At 46.4% G+C, this 20477-nt stretch overlaps 1 protein-coding gene across 1 annotated transcript in view; it reads left to right on the forward strand.

Annotated features, from left to right (window-relative positions):
• Positions 1-20477, forward strand: part of LOC121873048 (ionotropic receptor 93a-like) — a 71290-nt gene that overhangs the window by 37710 nt on the left and 13103 nt on the right. Inside the window, 8 exon segments of the mRNA XM_042376363.1 lie at positions 1482-1679; positions 2375-2481; positions 12845-12932; positions 13993-14148; positions 15361-15427; positions 15430-15513; positions 15863-15969; positions 15972-16085. Of these exon segments, the coding sequence (XP_042232297.1) occupies positions 1482-1679; positions 2375-2481; positions 12845-12932; positions 13993-14148; positions 15361-15427; positions 15430-15513; positions 15863-15969; positions 15972-16085 (921 nt within the window).

Raw genomic sequence — 20477 nt, forward strand, 5'->3', positions numbered from 1 at the left:
TGTGACGCTGTGATGTGTTAAAGTGGTCAGGTGGTGAGGTATTATGACGTCATCTGTTGTTATGACGTCATGTGGTGTTATGACGTCATGTAGTATTATGACGTCATCTGGTTTTATGACGTCATGTGGTATTATGCTGTGGTTTGATGCTGGTTTATGCTTCGGTGTAGGTATGGTTTATTTTGTGTTTATTTTTATGTGTGTGTGTGTTTATTTTCTGTCATATATAAGGTAGTAGGTAGTAAGACCCTTGTGGAAACTAGCAGAGATACACTTCACTCAAGCCCATTTAGTTATGAGGCCCTCGCGTGTAAGTGCGTCTTTTGTCCCTCCCCAAGTACCTGTGTGTTGGTTCTGTTACATTGAGTCGTGAATGAGGAATGAATCTGCCGTGTATGTATGTCAGGGTATTGTGTTATAGCGTATAAACACACTTAAGACCGTATAGACGCACTTAAGACCGTAAACACACACACACACACACACACACACACACACACACACACACACACACACACACACACACTGCTAAATCACCACTAACCATAACACGACTATTTCTGCCCTCAACTTAATGGTAGTTATTGGGCAAAGTCGTGATTGTTAGTCAACAGCATATGCCTCCCCCCTGTCCCCTTCTTTCTTCTTCCCTCTTCCTTCCTTCTCCTTCCTTCCCTTTCCTCTTCCTCTTCCCCGTCTCTTTTATCCATTTCTTCCCCTTTCCGCCCCTCTTCTCCTTTCTTTCCCCTCCCTTCTCTACGCCTGCCTCCTTTCCTCTTCCTCATCCCCCTCCCTCCTTTAGTAAGTGGCATATAGCACAGAATAAGTAGTCTTTTGTAAGCTCCCAAACGACTGGTGTCGAAACTATTCACTCCAATATCGACGAGGGTTGAAATTTTTATACCTGCCTCCTCTCAGCTTTCGTCTACAGCCAGAATATTTACCTAAGTCAAATAACACCTTCTTGTCCAGGTAACGTGTTGACTTAGGGTTATAATTTACTCAACAGCGTGTGGATAGTTTATTTGGAGTTGCTAAAGCCAAGTATATATGTAATAAACAGATGTTAAATGGATACACACACCTCTAATCAGACACTCACAGTATGAGGGTGACTGTGGATATATCACCTGGGGGAATTGTGAAGAACTTAAAATTCCTCTTACGTGAAAAACATGATCAGTTAGGTACGAGGTTGATAAACTCAGTATAGAATATGTCGTGAGATGGATCAGATAAGGTGTGTGTGTGTGTGTGTGTGTGTGTGTGTGTGTGTGTGTGTGTGTGTGTGTGTGTGTGTGTGTGTGTGTGTGTGTTATGGTGTGTTCTAACTATCCTCCTTCCTTCCTCAACTATTAATGGAACGTTAATTGCTTGTTGTCGTGTACTAGAGACTATAATTAGACAAATTTAACCATAACACTAGACTATTATCTATATACCATCTTCATCTAACCTGTCACCCTCCCCCCTCCTCCCAGGCGCTGCAGCAGGAAGACCAGACGTGTTCGAAGTGTACCTTTGGGATACAGTCCGTGGAGGTTAAGGACGCAGATAGGTTTGAACTGTTGGACGTGGCTGATTGGCGACCTCTGACGGGCCTCACGATACACGACGACCTCTTCCCTCATGTCACTGGAGGTTTCAGAGGCCGCACCATCGCTGTCACTTCTGTAGACGTGAGTGTTGGTAACCCTCACTGTCACCTCTATGTAAACAGTGCCTATCTTCCCATGTAAACAACAGGTATTTTGAACAGGATAATGAGGGGTATTAGTAATATTTTTCTCTCATTCTTTGACCTCCTGACCTCCTACCCACCTGACCCCCTACCCCACCTGACCTCCCACCCCATCTGACCCCCTACCCCACCTGACCTCCTACCCACCTGACCCCCTCCCACTGACCCCCTACCCACCTGACCTCCTACCCCACCTGACCCCCTACCCCACCTGACCCTCCCACTGACCCCTACCCCACCTGACCTCCTACACCTGACCCCTATCCCACCTGACCTCCTACCCCACCTGACCCCTACCACCTGACCTCCTACCCACCGCCCCCCTGCTACCACTCCACCTACCCACCCCTACCTCTCCCACCTGACCCCCTACCCCACCTGACCCCCTACCCACCTGACCTCCTACCCACCTGACCCCCTACCTCACCTGACCTCCTACCCACCTGACCCCTACCCACCTGACCCCCTACCCCACCTGACCCCCTACCCCACCTGACCTCCTACCCCACCTGACCTCCCTACCCCACCTGACCCCCTACCCCACCTGACCCCTACCCACTGACCCCTACCCCACCTGACCCCTACCCCACCTGACCTCCTACCCACCTGACCTCCTGACCATGGCCTCCACAGTACCCACCGTGGCAGATATTCCTGAAGGACTCGTCAGGAGCTGTGGTAGGATACGAAGGACTCATGTTTGAGGTACTCAACGAACTGGCCTCCAAGCTCAACTTCTCGTGAGTAACCTGTTTTGTTTACATCTTGTCTTTGTTTACATCTCTTTATTCACACCCTTTTTCTTTACATCTTCTCATTGTTTACACTGTTTGTATAAGAACTATCGTGGTGTTTACTCCTCAATGTATGATATATTTGTGTGTGTGAGAGAAGAGCGAGGTAAAAGTTATGATTTCACTACTCTATAGTGTGTGTGTGTGTGTGTGTGTTATGATCACTACTTCAAGGTGTGTGTGTGTGTGTGTCATGATCATCACCATGTGAGAGAGAGTGTCAGATCACTACTTAAGGTGTGTGTGTGTGTGTCATGATCACTACTCTAAGGTGTGTGTGTGTGTGTGTGCCATGATCACTACTCTAAGGTGTGTGTAAAGATCACTTCACTTGGCAGTGTGTGTGTGTGCCAAGATCACTACCTAAGGTGTGTGTGTCATGACTACTCTATGTGTGCCAGTGATCACTACTCTAAGGTGTGTGTGTGTGTGTCATGATCACTACTCAAGGTGTGTGTGTGTGTGTGTGTGCCTCTGGGCACTCACCACTCTATGTGTGTGTGTGTGTCATGATCACTACTCTAAGGTGTGTGTGTGTGTGTGTGCCATGATCACTACTCTACAGGTGGTGTGTGTGTGTCATGATCACTACTCTAAGGTGTGTGTGTGTCATGATCACTACTCTAAGGTGTGTGTGTGTGCCATGACTACTACTTCCAAGGTGTGTGTGTGTCATGATCACTCTATAGTGTGTGTGTGTGTGTGTCATGATCACTACTCTAAGGTGTGTGTGTGTGTCATGATCACTACCTAAGGTGTGTGTGTGTGTCATGATCATCACTCTACAGGTGTGTGTCATGATCACTACCTAAGGTGTGTGTGTGTGTCATGATCACTACTCTAAGGTGTGTGTGTGTGTGTCATGATCACTACTCTACGGGTGTGTGTGTGTGTGTGTGTCATGATCACTACTTAAGGTGTGTGTGTGTGTGTCATGATCAATACTCTAAGGTGTGTGTGTGTGTGTCATGATCACTCACTTAAGGTGTGCAAAAACATGATCACTACCTAAGGTGTGTGTGTGTGCCATGATCACTACTCTAAGGTGTGTGTGTGTCATGATCACTACTCAAGGTGTGTGTGTGTGTCATGATCACTACTCTAAGGTGTGTGTGTACAAGATCACCACTCTAAGGTGTGTGTGTGTGTCATGATCACTACCTAAGGTGTGTGTGTGTGTACAAGTGATCACTCACCTAAGGTGTGTGTGTGTGTGCCATGACCACTACTCTACAGGTGTGTGTGTGTGTCATGACTAATACCTAAGGTGTGTGTGTGTGCCAAGGATCACTTTCACTTCCATGTGTGTGTGTCATGATCACTACTCTAAGGTGTGTGTGTGTGTGTGTGTGTGCCATGATCATCACAGTGTGTGTGTGTGTCATGATCACCACCTACAGTGTGTCATGATCACTACTCTAAGGTGTGTGTGTGTCATGATCACTACTCCAAGGTGTGTGTGTGTGTGGTCATGATCACTACCTAAGGTGTGTGTGGTGTGCCATGATCACTACTCTATAGGTGTGTGTGCCATGATCACTACTCTAAGGTGTGTGTGTGTGTGTCATGATCATCACTCTAAGGTGTGTGTGTGTGTGTGTGTGTGCCATGATCACTACTCTAAGGTGTGTGGTGGGTGTGTGTGTGTCATGATCACTACTCTAAGGTGTGTGTGTGTCATGATCACTACCTAAGGTGTGTGTGTGTGTGTGTCAAGATCACCACTCTAAGGTGTGTGTGTGTCATGATCACTAATTTATGTGTGTGTGTGTGTCATGATCACTACCTAAGGTGTGTGTGTGTGTGTGTGTCATGATCACTACTCTACAGGTGTGTGTGTCATGATCACTACTCTAAGGTGTGTGTGTGTCATGATCACTACTCTAAGGTGTGTGTGTAAAAGTCATGATCACTACTCCAAGGTGTGTGTGTGTGTCATGATCACTACTTAGCAGTGTGTGTGTGTGTCATGATCACTACTCTAAGGTGTGTGTGTGTGTCATGATCACTACCTACAGGTGTGTGTGTCATGATCACTACTCAAGGTGTGTGTGTGTGTCATGATCACTACTCTAAGGTGTGTGTGTGTGCCAGATCACTACTCAAGGTGTGTGTGTGTGTGTGTGTGTCATGATCACTACTCTAAGGTGTGTGTGTGTACATGATCATCACTTACAGTGTGTGTGTGTGTGTCATAGTCACTACTCTAAGGTGTGTGTGTGTGTGTGTCATGATCACTATAAGGTGTGTGTGTGTCATGATCACTACTCTAAGGTGTGTGTGTGTCATGATCACTACTCTAAGGTGTGTGTGTGTGTGTCATGATCACTACTCTAAGGTGTGTGTGTGTGTGTCATGGTCACTACTCTAAGGTGTGTGTGTGTGTCATGATCACTACTCTAAGGTGTGTGTGTGTGTGTGTGCATGATCCTACTCTAAGGTGTGTGTGTGTGTCATGATCACTACTCTAGGTGTGTGTGTGTGTGTGTCATGATCACTACTCTAAGGTGTGTGTGTGTGTGTCATGATCCTCTCAAAGGTGTGTGTGTGTGTCATGATACTACTCTAAGGTGTGTGTGTGTGTGTGTGTCATGATCACTACTCTAAGGTGTGTGTGTGTGTGTGTCATGATCACTACTCTAAGGTGTGTGTGTGTGTCATGATCACTACTCTAAGGTGTGTGTGTGTGTCATGATCACTACTCTAAGGTGTGTGTGTGTGTCATGATCACTACTCTAAGGTGTGTGTGTGTGTGTCATGATCACTACTCTAAGGTGTGTGTGTGTGTGTGTGTGCATGATCACTTCTCTAAGGTGTGTGTGTGTGTCATGATCACTACTCTAAGGTGTGTGTGTGTGTGTGTGTCATGATCACTACTCAGGTGTGTGTGTGTGTCATGATCACTACTCTAAGGTGTGTGTGTGTGTCATGATCACTACTCTAAGGTGTGTGTGTGTCATGATCACTACTCTAAGGTGTGTGTGTGTGTCATGATCATACTCTAAGTGTGTGTGTGTGTGTGTGTCATGATCACTACTCTAAGGTGTGTGTGTGTGTGTGTGTGTGTCTGATCACTACTCAGAGTGTGTGTGTGTGTGTCGCAGTCACTACTCTTAAGGTGTGTGTGTGTGTGTGTGTGAGTCACTACTCTAAGGTGTGTGTGTGTGTGTTGCAGTCACTTCTCTAAGGTGTGTGTGTGTGTGTGTGTCATGATCACTACTCTAGGTGTGTGTGTGTGTGTGTGTCATGATCACTATAAGGGTGTGTGTGTGTGTCATGATCACTCTCTAGGTGTGTGTGTGTGTCATGATCACTACTCTAAGGTGTGTGTGTGTGTCATGATCACTGCTCTAGGTGTGTGTGTGTGTGTGTGTCATGATCACTATCAAGGTGTGTGTGTGTCATGATCACTACTCTAAGGTGTGTGTGTGTGTGTCATGATCACTACTCTAAGGTGTGTGTGTGTGTGTGTGTGTGTGTCATGATCACTACTCTAAGGTGTGTGTGTGTGTGTCATGATCACTACTCTAAGGTGTGTGTGTGTGTGTGTGTCATGATCACTACTCTAAAGGTGTGTGTGTGTGTGTGTCATGATCACTACTCTAGGGTGTGTGTGTGTGTGTCATGATCACTACTCTAAGTGTGTGTGTGTGTGTGTGTGTCATGATCACTACTCTAAGGTGTGTGTGTGTGTCATGATGATCACTACTCTAAGGTGTGTGTGTGTGTCATGATCACTACTCTAAGGTGTGTGTGTGTGTGTCATGATCACTACTCTGGTGTGTGTGTGTGTCATGATCACTACTCTAAGGTGTGTGTGTGTGTCATGATCACTATAAGGTGTGTGTGTGTGTCATGATCACTACTCTAAGGTGTGTGTGTGTCATGATCACTACTCTAAGGTGTGTGTGTGTGTCATGATCACTTCTCTAAGGTGTGTGTGTGTGTGTCATGATCACTACTCTAAGGTGTGTGTGTCATGATCACTACTCTAAGGTGTGTGTGTGTGTGTGTCATGATCACTCCTCTAAGGTGTGTGTGTGTCATGATCACTACTCTAAGGTGTGTGTGTGTGTGTCATGATCACTACTCTAAGGTGTGTGTGTGTGTCATGATCACTACTCTAAGGTGTGTGTGTGTGTGTCATGATCACTACTCTAAGGTGTGTGTGTGTGTGTGTGTCACAGTCACTACTCTAAGGTGTGTGTGTGTGTCCAGTCACTACTCTAAGTGTGTGTGTGTGTGTCATGATCACTACTCTAAGGTGTGTGTGTGTGTGTGTGTGTCATGATCACTACTCTAAGGTGTGTGTGTGTGTGTGTGTCATGATCACTACTCTAAGGTGTGTGTGTGTGTCATAGTCACTACTCTAAGGTGTGTGTGTGTGTGCATGATCACTACTCTAAGGTGTGTGTGTGTGTGTCATGATCACTACTCTAAGGTGTGTGTGTGTGTCATGATCACTACTCTAAGGTGTGTGTGTGTGTGTGTCGTCACTACTCTAGGTGTGTGTGTGTGTCATGATCACTACTCTAAGGTGTGTGTGTGTGTGTGTGTCATGATCACTACTCTAGGTGTGTGTGTGTGTGTGTGTCATGATCACTACTCTAAGGTGTGTGTGTGTGTCATGATCACTACTCTAAGGTGTGTGTGTGTGTGTCATGATCTACTCTAAGGTGTGTGTGTGTCATGATCACTACTCTAAGGTGTGTGTGTGTGTGTGTTCATGATCACTACTCTAGGTGTGTGTGTGTGTGTCATGATCACTACTCTAAGGTGTGTGTGTGTGTGTGTGTCATGATCACTACTCTAAGGTGTGTGTGTGTGTCATGATCACTACTCTAAGGTGTGTGTGTGTGTGTGTGTCATGATCACTACTCTAAGGTGTGTGTGTGTGTGTGTGCATGATCACTACTCTAAGGTGTGTGTGTGTGTTGGCATGATCACTACTCTAAGGTGTGTGTGTGTGTTCATGATCCTCTCTAAGGTGTGTGTGTGTGTGTCCTGATCCCTCTAAGGTGTGTGTGTGTGTGTGTGTCATGATCACTACTCTAAGGTGTGTGTGTGTCATGATCACTACTCTAAGGTGTGTGTGTGTGTCATGATCCTACTCTAAGGTGTGTGTGTGTGTGTGTGTCATGATCACTACTCTAAGGTGTGTGTGTGTGTGTGTGTCATGATCACTACTCTAAGGTGTGTGTGTGTGTGTGTGTCATGATCACTACTCTAAGGTGTGTGTGTGTGTGTGTCATGATCACTACTCTAGTGTGTGTGTGTGTGTCGCAGTCACTCTCTAAGGTGTGTGTGTGTCATGATCACTATGTGTGTGTGTGTGTCATGATCACTACTCTAAGGTGTGTGTGTGTGTCATGATCACTACTCTAGGTGTGTGTGTGTGTGTGTGTCATGATCACTACTCCAAGGTGTGTGTGTGTGTCATGATCACTACTCTAAGGTGTGTGTGTGCATGATCACTACTCTAAGGTGTGTGTGTGTGTCATGATCACTACTCTAAGGTGTGTGTGTGTGTCATGATCCCTCTAAGGTGTGTGTGTGTGTGTCATGATTACTACTCTAGGTGTGTGTGTGTCTGATCACTCTCTAGGTGTGTGTGTGTGTGTCATGATCACTACTCTAAGGTGTGTGTGTGTCATGATCACTACTCTAAGGTGTGTGTGTGTGTGTGTGTCATGATCACTACTCTAGGTGTGTGTGTGTGTGTGTGTGTGATCACTCTCTAAGGTGTGTGTGTGTGTCATAATCACTACTCTAAGGTGTGTGTGTGTGTCATGATCACTACTCTAAGGTGTGTGTGTGTGCATGATCACTACTCTAAGGTGTGTGTGTGTGTGTCATGATCACTACTCTAAGGTGTGTGTGTGTGTGTGTGTCATGATCACTACTCTAAGATGTGTGTGTGTGTCATGATCACTTTCTCTAAGGTGTGTGTGTGTCATGATCACTACTCTAAGGTGTGTGTGTGTGTGTCATGATCACTACTCTAAGGTGTGTGTGTGTCATGATCACTACTCTAAGATGTGTGTGTGTGTCATGATCACTACTCTAAGGTGTGTGTGTGTCATGATCACTACTCTAGGTGTGTGTGTGTGTGTCATGATCACTACTCTAAGGTGTGTGTGTGTCATGTCACTACTCTAGGTGTGTGTGTGTGTGTGTGTCATCACTCTCTAAGGTGTGTGTGTGTGTCATGATCACTACTCTAAGTGTGTGTGTGTGTGTGTGTCATGATCACTACTCTAGGTGTGTGTGTGTGTGTCATGATCACTACTCTAAGGTGTGTGTGTGTGTGTGTGTCATGATCACTACTCTAAGGTGTGTGTGTGTGTGTCATGATCACTACTCAAGGTGTGTGTGTGTGTGTGTGTCATGATCACTACTCTAAGGTGTGTGTGTGTGTCATGATCACTACTCTAAGGTGTGTGTGTGTGTGTATGATCTTAGGTGTGTGTGTCATGATCACTACTCTAAGTGTGTGTGTGTGTCATGATCACTACTCTAAGGTGTGTGTGTGTGTCATGATCACTACTCTGAGTGTGTGTGTGTGTCATGATCACTACTCTAAGGTGTGTGTGTGTGTGTCATGATCACTACTCCTAGGTGTGTGTGTGTGTGTGTCATGATCACTACTCTAAGGTGTGTGTGTGTGTGTGTCATGATCACTACTCTAGGTGTGTGTGTGTGTGTCATGATCCTCTCTCTAAGGTGTGTGTGTGTGTCATGATCACTACTCTAAGGTGTGTGTGTGTGTCATGATCTTCTCTAAGGTGTGTGTGTGTGTCATGATCACTACTCTAAGGTGTGTGTGTGTGTCATGATCACTACTCTAAGGTGTGTGTGTGTGTGTCATGATCACTATCAGTGTGTGTGTGTGTGTGTCATGATCACTAGGTGTGTTGTTCTCTAAGGTGTGTGTGTGTGTGAGTCACTACTCTAAGGTGTGTGTGTGTGTCATGATCACTACTCTAAGTGTGTGTGTGTGTGTGTGTCATGATCACTACTCTAAGGTGTGTGTGTGTGTGTCATGCACTACTTAGGTGTGTGTGTGTCATGATCACTACTCTAGGTGTGTGTGTGTGTCATGATCACTACTCTAAGGTGTGTGTGTGTGTCATGATCACTACTCTAGGTGTGTGTGTGTGTCATGATCACTACTCTAAGGTGTGTGTGTGTGTCATGATCACTACTCTAAGGTGTGTGTGTGTGTGTCATGATCACTACTCTAAAGTGTTTGTGTGTGTGTCATGATCACTACTCTAAGGTGTGTGTGTGTGTGTCATGATCACTACTCTAAGGTGTGTGTGTGTGTGTCTCTCTAAGGTGTGTGTGTGTGTCATGATCACTACTCTAGGTGTGTGTGTGTGTGTGTGTCATGATCACTACTCTAGGTGTGTGTGTGTGTGCGTCACTACTAAGGTGTGTGTGTGTGTTCTGTGTGTGTGTGTTGATCACTACTCTAGAGTGTGTGTGTGTGTCATGATCACTACTCTAGGTGTGTGTGTGTGTGTCATGATCACTACTCTAAGGTGTGTGTGTGTGTCATGATCACTACTCTAAGGTGTGTGTGTGTGTCATGATCACTCTCTAAGGTGTGTGTGTGTGTGTGTGTCATGATCACTACTCTAAGGTGTGTGTGTGTGTCATGATCACTACTCTAAGGTGTGTGTGTGTGTCATGATCCTACTCTATGTGTGTGTGTGTGTCATGATCACTACTCTAAGGTGTGTGTGTGTGTGTGTGTGTCATGATCACTACTCTAAGGTGTGTGTGTACTACTAGGTGTGTGTGTGTGTCATGATCACTACTCTAAGGTGTGTGTGTGTGTCATGATCACTACTCTAAGGTGTGTGTGTGTGTGTGTGTCATGATCACTACTCTAGGTGTGTGTGTGTGTCATGATCACTACTCTAAGGTGTGTGTGTGTCGTCACTCTTGTGTGTGTGTGTGTCATGATCACTACTCTAAGGTGTGTGTGTTTTTGTGTGTGTGTCATGATCTGCTACTCTAAGGTAATGATATTGACCAGTAGTAGTGTCATGAATCCCTTTCTCTAGGAATATTGATATTGATATTGTGTGTTAGTCATGATCACTACTTCTAAAGGTGTGTGTGTGTGTGTCATGATCCTTTCTCTAAGATATTATTATTGTGTGTGTCATGATCCTCTAAAAGGATGTGTGTGTGTGTGTGTGTCACTGATCACTACTCCTAGAGTGTGTGTGTGTGTGTGTGTGCTGATCCTTTCTCTAAGGTGTGTGTGTGTGTGTGTGGAATACTTTTCTCTAAGAACATGTGTGTGTCATGATCACTACTCTAAGGTGTGTGTGTGTGTCATGATCACTACTCTAAGATGATATTGTGTGTCGCGTGCTTTCTCTAAGGTGTGTGTGTGTGTGTGTGATCACTACTCTAAGAATGTGTGTGTGTGTGTGTCATGATCACTACTCTAGGGTGTGTGATTGTGTGCGTTACTGCTAAGGTGTTATTATTGTGTGTGTGTGTCATGATCACTACTCTAAAAGGTGTGTGTGTGTGTGTGTGTCATAGTCACTACTCTAAGGTATGTGTGTGTGTGTCGCTGATCACTGCTCTAAGGTGTGTGTGTGTGTCATAGTCACTACTCTAAGAGTGTGTGTGTGTCTTGATCCCACTGCTCTAAAGGTGTGTGTGTGTGTAGTCACTTTTTCTAAGGTATTGTGTGTGTGTGTGATCACTACTCTAAGGTGTGTGTGTGTGTGTGTGTCATGTCACCTCTGGAGTATTGTGTGTGTGTCATGATCACTGCTCTGGGTGTGTGTGTGTGTCTTGATCACTACTCTAAGAATGTGTGTGTGTGTGTCATGATCCACTACTCTAAGGTGTGTGTGTGTGTGTCATGATCACTACTCTAAGATAATGATGTGTGTGTGTCATGATCACTGCTCTAAGGTGTGTGTGTGTGTGTGTGTCTTGATCACTACTCTAAGAATGTGTGTGTGTGTGTGTCATGATCCACTACTCTAAGGTGTGTGTGTGTGTGTGTCGCAGTCACTACTCTAGGTGTGTGTGTGTGTGTCATGTGTGTCTCATGATCCTTTCTCTAAGGTGTGTGTGTGTGTGTGTGTGTGTGATCCCTTTCTCTAAGAGTGTGTGTATGTCATGATCTTTCTCTAAGGTGTGTGTGTGTGTGTCATGATCCACTACTCTAAGATATTGTGTGTGTCATGATCACTACTCTAAAGGTGTGTGTGTGTGTCATGATCACTACTCTAAGGTAGTGTGTGTGTGTCATGATCACTACTTTCTAAGGTGTGTGTGTGTCATGATGCTTACTCTAAGATGATATTATTGTGTGTGTGTGTGTCATGATCACTACTCTAAGGTGTGTGTGTGTGTGTGTGTCATGATCACTACTCTAAGGTGTGTGTGTGTGTAGTCACTACTCTGGGTGTGTGTGTGTGTCATGATCACTACTCCTAAGGTGTGTGTGTCATAGTCACTACTCTAAGGTGTGTGTGTGTGTGTGTGTCATGATCACTCTCTAAGAGTGTGTGTGTGTGTGTCATGATCACTACTCCTAAGGTGTGTGTGTGTGTGTGTGTCATGATGCTACTCTAAGTGTGTGTGTGTGTGTGTGTGTCATGATCACTACTCTAAGGTGTGTGTGTGTGTGTGTGTCATGATCACTACTCTAAAATTAATGTGTGTGTGTGTATGTGATCACTACTACAAGGTGTGTGTGATTATTATTGTGTGTCATGATCACTTTCTCCTAAGAATATTATTGTGTGTATGATCCCACTACTCTAAAAGGTGTGTGTGTGTGTCTGATCACTACTAAAATTGGCTTGTGTGTGTGTCACCAGTCACTACTCTAAGGTGTGTGTGTGTGTCATAATTCACTTTCTCAGAATGTGTGTGTGTGTGTTCACTACTCTAAGGTGTGTGTGTGTGTGTCATGATCACTACTCCTAAGAATATTGACAATGTGTGTCATGATCACTACTCTAAGGTGTGTGTGTGTGTGTCTGTAGTCACTACTCTAAGAATGTGTGTGTGTGTGTGTGTCATGATCCACTTTACTCTAAGGTGTGTGTGTGTGTGTGTGTGTAGTCACTACTCTAAGAATGTGTGTGTGTGTGTGTGTCATGATCACTACTCTAAGGTGTGTGTGTGTGTCATGATGCTGCAAATTGATATTGTGTGTGTGTCATGATACTTACTCTAAGGTGTGTGTGTGTGTGTCATGATCACTACTCTAAGGTGTGTGTGTGTCATGATCACTACTCCTAAGGTGGTGTGTGTGTTTCAGGTACGTGGTAAGGACGCCGGCGGGAGGTGGGGTGATGGATAAGAACGGTAACTGGAACGGCATGGTGAAGATGATACAAGATAGGGAGGTAGGTACCACGCACGACACACACACGCACACACACATACACACGCACACATACACACACACACACACACACGCACACACACACCACACACACACACACACACACACACGCGCACACACACACACACACACACACACACACACGCACACACACACACGCACGCGCACACGCACGCACACACACGCACATACGCACACACGCACACACGCACGCGCACACACACACACACACACACACGCACACACGCACACACGCGCACACACACACACACACACGCACACACACACACACACGCACACCGCACCACGCCACACACACACACACACACGACCGCACACACACACGCACCCACACACACCACACACACACACACACACACGCACACACACACACACACGCACACACACACACACACACACACACACACACACACACACACACACACACACACACACACACACACACACGCACACACACACACACACACACACACACACACACACACACACGACACACACACACACACAGCACACACACACACACACACACACACACACACACACACACACACCACACACACACACACACACACACCACACACACACACACACACACACACACACACACACTCTCTTGTGATCTATATTTACGATGTCCTTACCTCTAGTACGACCCTTTGTCCTATACGTGGCTTACGGACTTTACCCAACCCAGTCAGGTCACCCAGTCAGGTCACCCAGTCAGGTCACCCAGTAAGGTCACCCAGACAGGTAACCCAGTAAGGTCACCCAGTAAGGTTACCCAGTAAGGTCACCCAGTATATCACCTAGTAAGGTCACGTATACCTGAACTGCCTTGGGGTAACCAGATCAACCAATCACAGTCCAGGACCAGATGGATGACGTGACTCCTGACGTCACTATATTTAGGATTACGGAAAGTCGGGATTAGTCAGTCAGGTGTTGGATTAGTAAAGTGTAATATATGTAGTAAAAAACCTAACCTAACCTAACTAACCTCTTATCTTGACCGTGTGTGTGTGTGTGTGTGTGTGTCTCAGGTCCTGCTGGGGGTGGCGGCGTTCACGGTGTCGGACAAGAGGATGATGGTTGTTAACTTCACCACCACCATCGACCGTCAACCTTACACCTTCTTGATCGCTCGCCCACAGGAGCTCTCCAGGGTTGTGCTATTCATGGAACCTTTCGCCAACGATGTAAGTTAATAATGTACTTTACTTCCTTTTTTTTTCCTTACCTCTCCTCTCTCCTCCTTGTATGCCTTCTTTTCCTCTCCCTCCCTCTCTCTAACCACCCTCTTCTCTTTAATTTCACCCTAACTAACCACACTCACTATAAGTTCAGGAATACAATCCAAACCCTTGACACAACTGACCTGATAGAGTTCCGATCCCTTGAACAACAATATGTGGGTTTGTGATCTTCTTTTGTTTTAGTTGTCCTCTGTTGTGTTTATTGTTGATCGTTTGTCTTTTGTTTTATTGTTTTCTCTTTTGTTAGTATTCTTGTGTTTTATTGTGGTGTTTTTGGAGGTTATGTCGTTGTTAATGGGATTTATTTTTTGTTTTTATGTTTGTGAGTTTTTGAGTATTTTTTTTATGCTCACTCAGTAGCCGAGATAACTAAAATACGCTAAATAAAAGGTTTTGATATTCCCAACAGTTTTCAAGCGCTTCAATAACCACTAAAATACTTAATAATACCCAGATGAAAATACAGAAGACTCACGGAAGTTTTAAAACCAACAAATCTCTTTTTTTCTTGATTACTATTATTGTATTTAGTGTTTGGTTACGTTAGCCTGGCGCGGCGCTCACCACACCCCACGACACTGATATAGCGTGACACACTTTGCTGGCCGGGGGTCAGCAAAGGCTTCAGTAAACAGCATTATGTAAATATTCACCTACCTCATCTACCCGTTGCTGTGATCACTGTTGTATATAACGGCATCAAACATTTACTACCAGCGCTTGACACAGTGATTGGCATACATGGATCTGTTTAAACGCTCGTGTGCTTAAGATTATTATTTCATATCAGGTGATGAGGTACTGAGCTTAGTCCCTCGAGAGAGTGTTTATACGCTCACTAGGGGGCCGTGGTAACTGGGATAACGCTCACCAGGGCCGTGGTAACTGGGATAACGCTCACTCAGGGGCCGTAATGACTAGAATAACGCTCACCAGGGGCCGTAATAGCTAGGATACGCTCACTCAGGGGCCGTAATAGCTAGAATACGCTCACCAGGGCCATAATACCTAGAATACGCTCACCAGGGGCCGTAATAACTAGAATAACGCTCACTCAGGGGCCGTAATAGCTAGAATACGCTCACTCAGGGGCCGTAATACCTAGAATAACGCTCACTCAGGGGACTCACCTGTGTCCGTTCCTCTCCCAAACAGACCTGGATCCTCATCGCCATCACAGTCCTCATCATGGGTCCTATCCTGTTCCTCATCAACCGTAACTCTCCTATTACGACCTCTATGATGGCAAGGGACTCTTCAAACTCCAGAACTGTTCCTGGTATGTCTTCGGCGCCATCCTCCAGCAGGGTGAGTTCTTTCTTCAGGTGTTTGTGCTGATAGTGTCTCTGTGTGTATGTTTATTAGTTCATATTAGAAGATAAAAGGATTAGTGTTGGGAGTTTGTTTGTTTGTCTGTGTTTGTTTGTATGGTAATTCTGTAACTAACAATGTTTTATTTGTCTTATTTACTTTTTTTTTTTAATCTTATCCACTCCTCCTCCTGTTCTTCTCCTGTTTCTCTCTTCCTCCTGCTCCCCCTATTACTCCTCCTTCCCCCTTTCTCCTCTTCCCTTTCTCATCTTCCTCTCGTCCTCCTCCCTTTCCTCCTCCTCCTCCTCCTCCTCCTCCCTCCTCTTCCTCACACCACGACCACCAGGAGGCACCAAGCTCCCTCTCAGCAACTCAGGAAGACTCGTGGTGGGTTTCTGGTGGATCTTCGTCCTGATTGTGGTGACGACATACTCCGGGAACCTAGTGGCTTTCCCCTAACCTTCCCCAAGATCGAGAACGCCGTCAGTAGTCTCGATGACCTACTGAAGGCGCGGGATTCCATGACCTGGGGTTATGTTGGAGGCACCATCCTCGAAAACTACTTCGAGGTGAGAAATTGGCTGGTTTGTTGTTGTATGTAAGTCTTTTGTTGATGTTTGGATGTTGATAGAGACCTGCACTGATGTTTGGATGTTGAGATACATTATATATCTGTGTCTATGTGTGTGTGTGTGTGTGTGTGTCTATGTGTTCGTTCGTGTGTGTGTGTGAGATAAATATGACAACACGTAATAAACACTGAGTATTACGTCCGTGTGTCTGTCTCTCTTACGTCAGTCAGAGCACCGTCTCTCTCTATATATTTATAAGGGAGGAATGTATCTTAAGGCAGGTAAGGATCTACAGGTGAGGAATACAGGTAAGGCTCTACAGGTGAGGTACTACAGGTAAGGCTCTACAGGTGAGTTGCTATAGGTAAGGATCTACAGGTGAGGTACTACAGGTAAGGATCTACAGGTGAGGTACTGTGTAAGGCTCTACAGGTGAGGTACTACAGGTAAGGCTCTACAGGTGAGGTACTACAGGTAAGGCTCTACAGGTGAGCTATAGAAAGATTCACAGGTGAGGTACTACAGGTAAGGATCTACAGGTGAGGTATCACAGGTAAGGCTCTACAGGTGAGTGTACTACAGGTAAGGCCTCACAGGTGAGTTGCTATAGGTAAGGATCTACAGGTAAGAGTTACGACTTTTCTGTGGCTATCTTTATGTTGTTTATAGACGAGATTCTACAGGTAAGGTTCTACAGGTGAGGCGCTAGCAGGTATGTTCTGCAGGTGAGGTTCTACGGTGAGGTTCACAGGTGAGGTTCTGCAGGTGAGGTTCTACAGGTGAGGTTCTACAGGTGAGGTTCTACAGGTAAGGCTCTACAGGTAAAGTTCTACAGGTGAGGTGCTGTAGCCATCCTTGTGTTTATCGACCTTGTATATGTTATCCTCTCTGCCTCGTGTTTCCCGTGACAGCTTCTACCTTAAGCCATCAATTACTGGACCATAATGTAACCTTTTGCCTCTCTTTCTTCTTTCTTTCTTTCTTTCTTTTCTTTTACTCTCTCTCCCTTCGTCCCTCTTTATCCATTTCTTCTCCCTTCCTCCCTCTTTCTCCCTTTCTTCCCTCTTCTCCCTTCCTCCCTCTTTTCTCCCTTTCTTCTCCTTCCTTTTCTCCCTTTCTTCTCCCTTCCTCCTTCTCCTCCTCTTCCTTTTCTCCCTTCCTCCCTCTTTCTCCCTTTCTTCTCCTTCCTCCCCTTTCTCCCTTCCTCCCTTTTTATCCCTTTCTTCTCCCTTTCCTCCCTCTTTCTCCCTTCCTCCCTCTTTCTCCCTTCCTCCTTCCTCCTCTTTATCCATTTCTTCTCCTTCCTCCCTCTTTTCTCCCTTTTCTCCCTTCCTCCCTCTTCTCCCTTTCTTCTCCCTTCCTCCTCTTTCTCCCTTTCTTCTCCCTTCCTCCCTCTTTCTCCATTTCTTCCTTCCTCCCTTATCCCTTTCTTCTCCTTCCTTTATCCTTTCTTCCTTCCTCCCTCTTTCTCCTCTTTCTCCCTTCCTCCTCTCTTTCTCCTTCTTTCTCCTGTCCTCCCTCTTTCTCCATTTCTCCTCTCCCTTTTTATCCTTTCTTCTCCCTTCCTCCTCTTTATCCTTTCTTCTCCCTTCCTCCTCTTTCTCCCTTTCTTCCCTTCTCCTCTCTTTATCCTCTTCCTTTCCTCCTCTTTTCCCTTTCTCCTTCCTCTCTCTTTCTCCCTTTCTTTCTCCCTTCCTCCCTTTCTTTCTCCCTTCCTCCCTCTTTCTCCCTTTCTTTCCTTCCTCTTCTTTTCTCCCTTTTCCTTCCTCCATTTCTTCTCCCTTCCTCCCTCTTCCTCCATTTCTTCTCCCTTCCTCCCTCTTTATCCCTTTCTTCTCCCTTCCTCCCTCTTTCTCCCTTTCTTCTCCCTTCCTCCCTCTTTTATCCCTTTCTTCCTTCCTCCCTCTTTCTCCCTTCTTCTCCCTTCCTCCTCTTTTATCCTTCTTCTCCTTCCTCCCTCTTTCTCCCTTTCTTCTCCCTTCCTCCTCTTTCTCCCTTTCTTCTCCCTTCCTCCATTTCTTCTCCCTTCCTCCCTCTTTTCCTCCATTTTTCCTTCCTCCCTTTTTCTCCCTTTTCTTCTCCCTTCCTCCCTCTTTCTCGGCCTCTCGTCCGAAGTCATAACAAGGCTCGAACTCACTTTCAAGGTATCAGAAATCACCATCACTTGTTGCCACTCGTCGATTTCAATTGATTACGACGACAAACTACACTAACACCAGTCTATAACGAGGATATATGAGCGTAATTTACATCGACATCTCCACTAGGCAACCTGGATATAAGACTCAGCCTGTCACACCTCATAAATTTCACATGTAAATAAATCCGGTTCATGAAACAGTGATCACTATTACACAGGCAATCGTATTTTTTTCTTTGTGTGTGTGTGTGTGTGTGTGTGTGTGTGTGTGTGTGTGTGTGTGTGTGTGTGTGTGTGTGTGTGTGTGTGTGTGTGTGTGTGTGTGTGCGTGTGTGTGTGTGTGTGTGTGTGTGTGTGTACTGGTATTTATGATGAACGTCACCTCCTCCTCTTCCCTTCACCCCCTTTACCCTTACTTCTTCTCCTCCTAATCCGTCACCTTCTCTCCTCCCTTTCCTACCCTCCTCCTTTCTTCCTCACTTCTCACCTCCTCTCCCTCACCTCCCTCACCTCCTCTCCCCTCACCTCCTCTCCCTCACCCCCCCGCCTCCTCTCCCTCACCCTCTCCCCACCTCCTCTCCCCCACCTCCTCTCCCCCCACCTCCCTCCCTCACCTCCTCTCCCCACCTCCCTCCCCACCTCCCTCTCCCTCACCCCTTCATGAAACTTTGATTTATTTTTATTTACATACTTGACAAAACTACATTCTTCTTGCAGCATTCCCCCCCACCCCTCGCCACCTGTCACCACCTGTCTGACATCTCCCTCACCACCTGTCTCTATCCTCCTCACCACCTGTCACCACCTGTCTGACATCTCTCCCCTCACCACCTGTCTGACATCTCTCCCCCTCACCACCTGTCTGACATCTCTCCCCTCACCACCACTGTCTGACATCTCCCTCACCACCTGTCTGTCTCCCTACCTTGTCTCTATCCCTCCTCACCACCTGTCACCACCTGTCTGACATCTCTCCCCTCACCACTTGTCTCTATCCCTCCCCTCACCACCTGTCACCACCTGTCTGACATCTCTCCCTCACCACTTGTCTCTATCCTCCCCTCACCACCTGTCACCACCTGTCTGACATCTCCCTCACCACATGTCTCTATCCTCCCCTCACCACCTGTCACCACCTGTCTGTCATCTCTCCCTCACCACCTGTCTCTATCCCTCCCCTCACCACCTGTCACCACCTGTCTGACATCTTCCCCTCACCACTTGTCTCTATCCCTCCCTCACCACCTGTCACCACCTGTCTGACATCTCCCTCTCACCACCTGTCTCTATCCCTCCCCTCACCACCTGTCACCACCTGTCTGACATCTCCCCCACCACTTGTCTCTATCCCTCGCCCTCACCACCTGTCACCACCATCTGACATCTCTCCCCTCACCACCTGTCTCTATCCCTCCCCTCACCACCTGTCACCACCTGTCTGACATCTCTCCCCTCACCACCTGTCTCTATCCTCCCCTCACCACCTGTCACCACCTGTCTGACATCTCTCCCTCACCACTTGTCTCTATCCCTCCCCTCACCTATCACCACCTGTCTGACATCTCTCCCCTCACCACCTGTCTCCTATCCCTCCCTCACCACCTGTCACCACCTGTCTGACATCTCTCCCTCACCACTTGTCTCTATCCCTCCTCTCACCACCTGTCACCACCTGTCTGACATTTCTCTCCCTCACCACCTGTCTCTACTCTCTCCTTGACCATCTGTCTCTACTTTCTCCCTCACCATCTGTCTCTCACTCTCCCTTCACCACCTGTCTCTCACTCTCTCCCTCACCATCTGTCTCTCACTCTCCTTCACCACCTGTCTCTCACTCTCCTTCACCATCTGTCTCTCACTCTCTCCCTTCACCATCTGTCTCACTCTCTCCCTCACCATCTGTCTCTCTCTCTCTCCCTCACCATCTGTCTCTCACTCTCCTTCACCATCTGTCTCTCACTCTCCCTCACCATCTGTCTCTACTCTCTCTCACCACCTGTCTGACATCTCTCTCCCTCACCATCTGTCTCTCACCTCTCCTTCACCATCTGTCTCTCACTCTCTCCTTCACCATCTGTCTCTCATCTCTCACATAGAAGCGCAATAGAGATGTAAAGAGACCAGACTTCCTACCTTACTCTACCTGTACCTGTTGGAGTAATATCTCACCTGGAGTTATAGATCAAATGTGGCTCAAGGACCAGTGTTGTTAGGTAGTCTGTGTGTGGTGGTTATACTCGTGTCGATAG

This window comes from Homarus americanus, unplaced genomic scaffold (genome assembly GCF_018991925.1).
Source record: "Homarus americanus isolate GMGI-L3 unplaced genomic scaffold, GMGI_Hamer_2.0 scaffold11022, whole genome shotgun sequence".
Classification (NCBI taxonomy): domain Eukaryota; kingdom Metazoa; phylum Arthropoda; class Malacostraca; order Decapoda; family Nephropidae; genus Homarus; species Homarus americanus.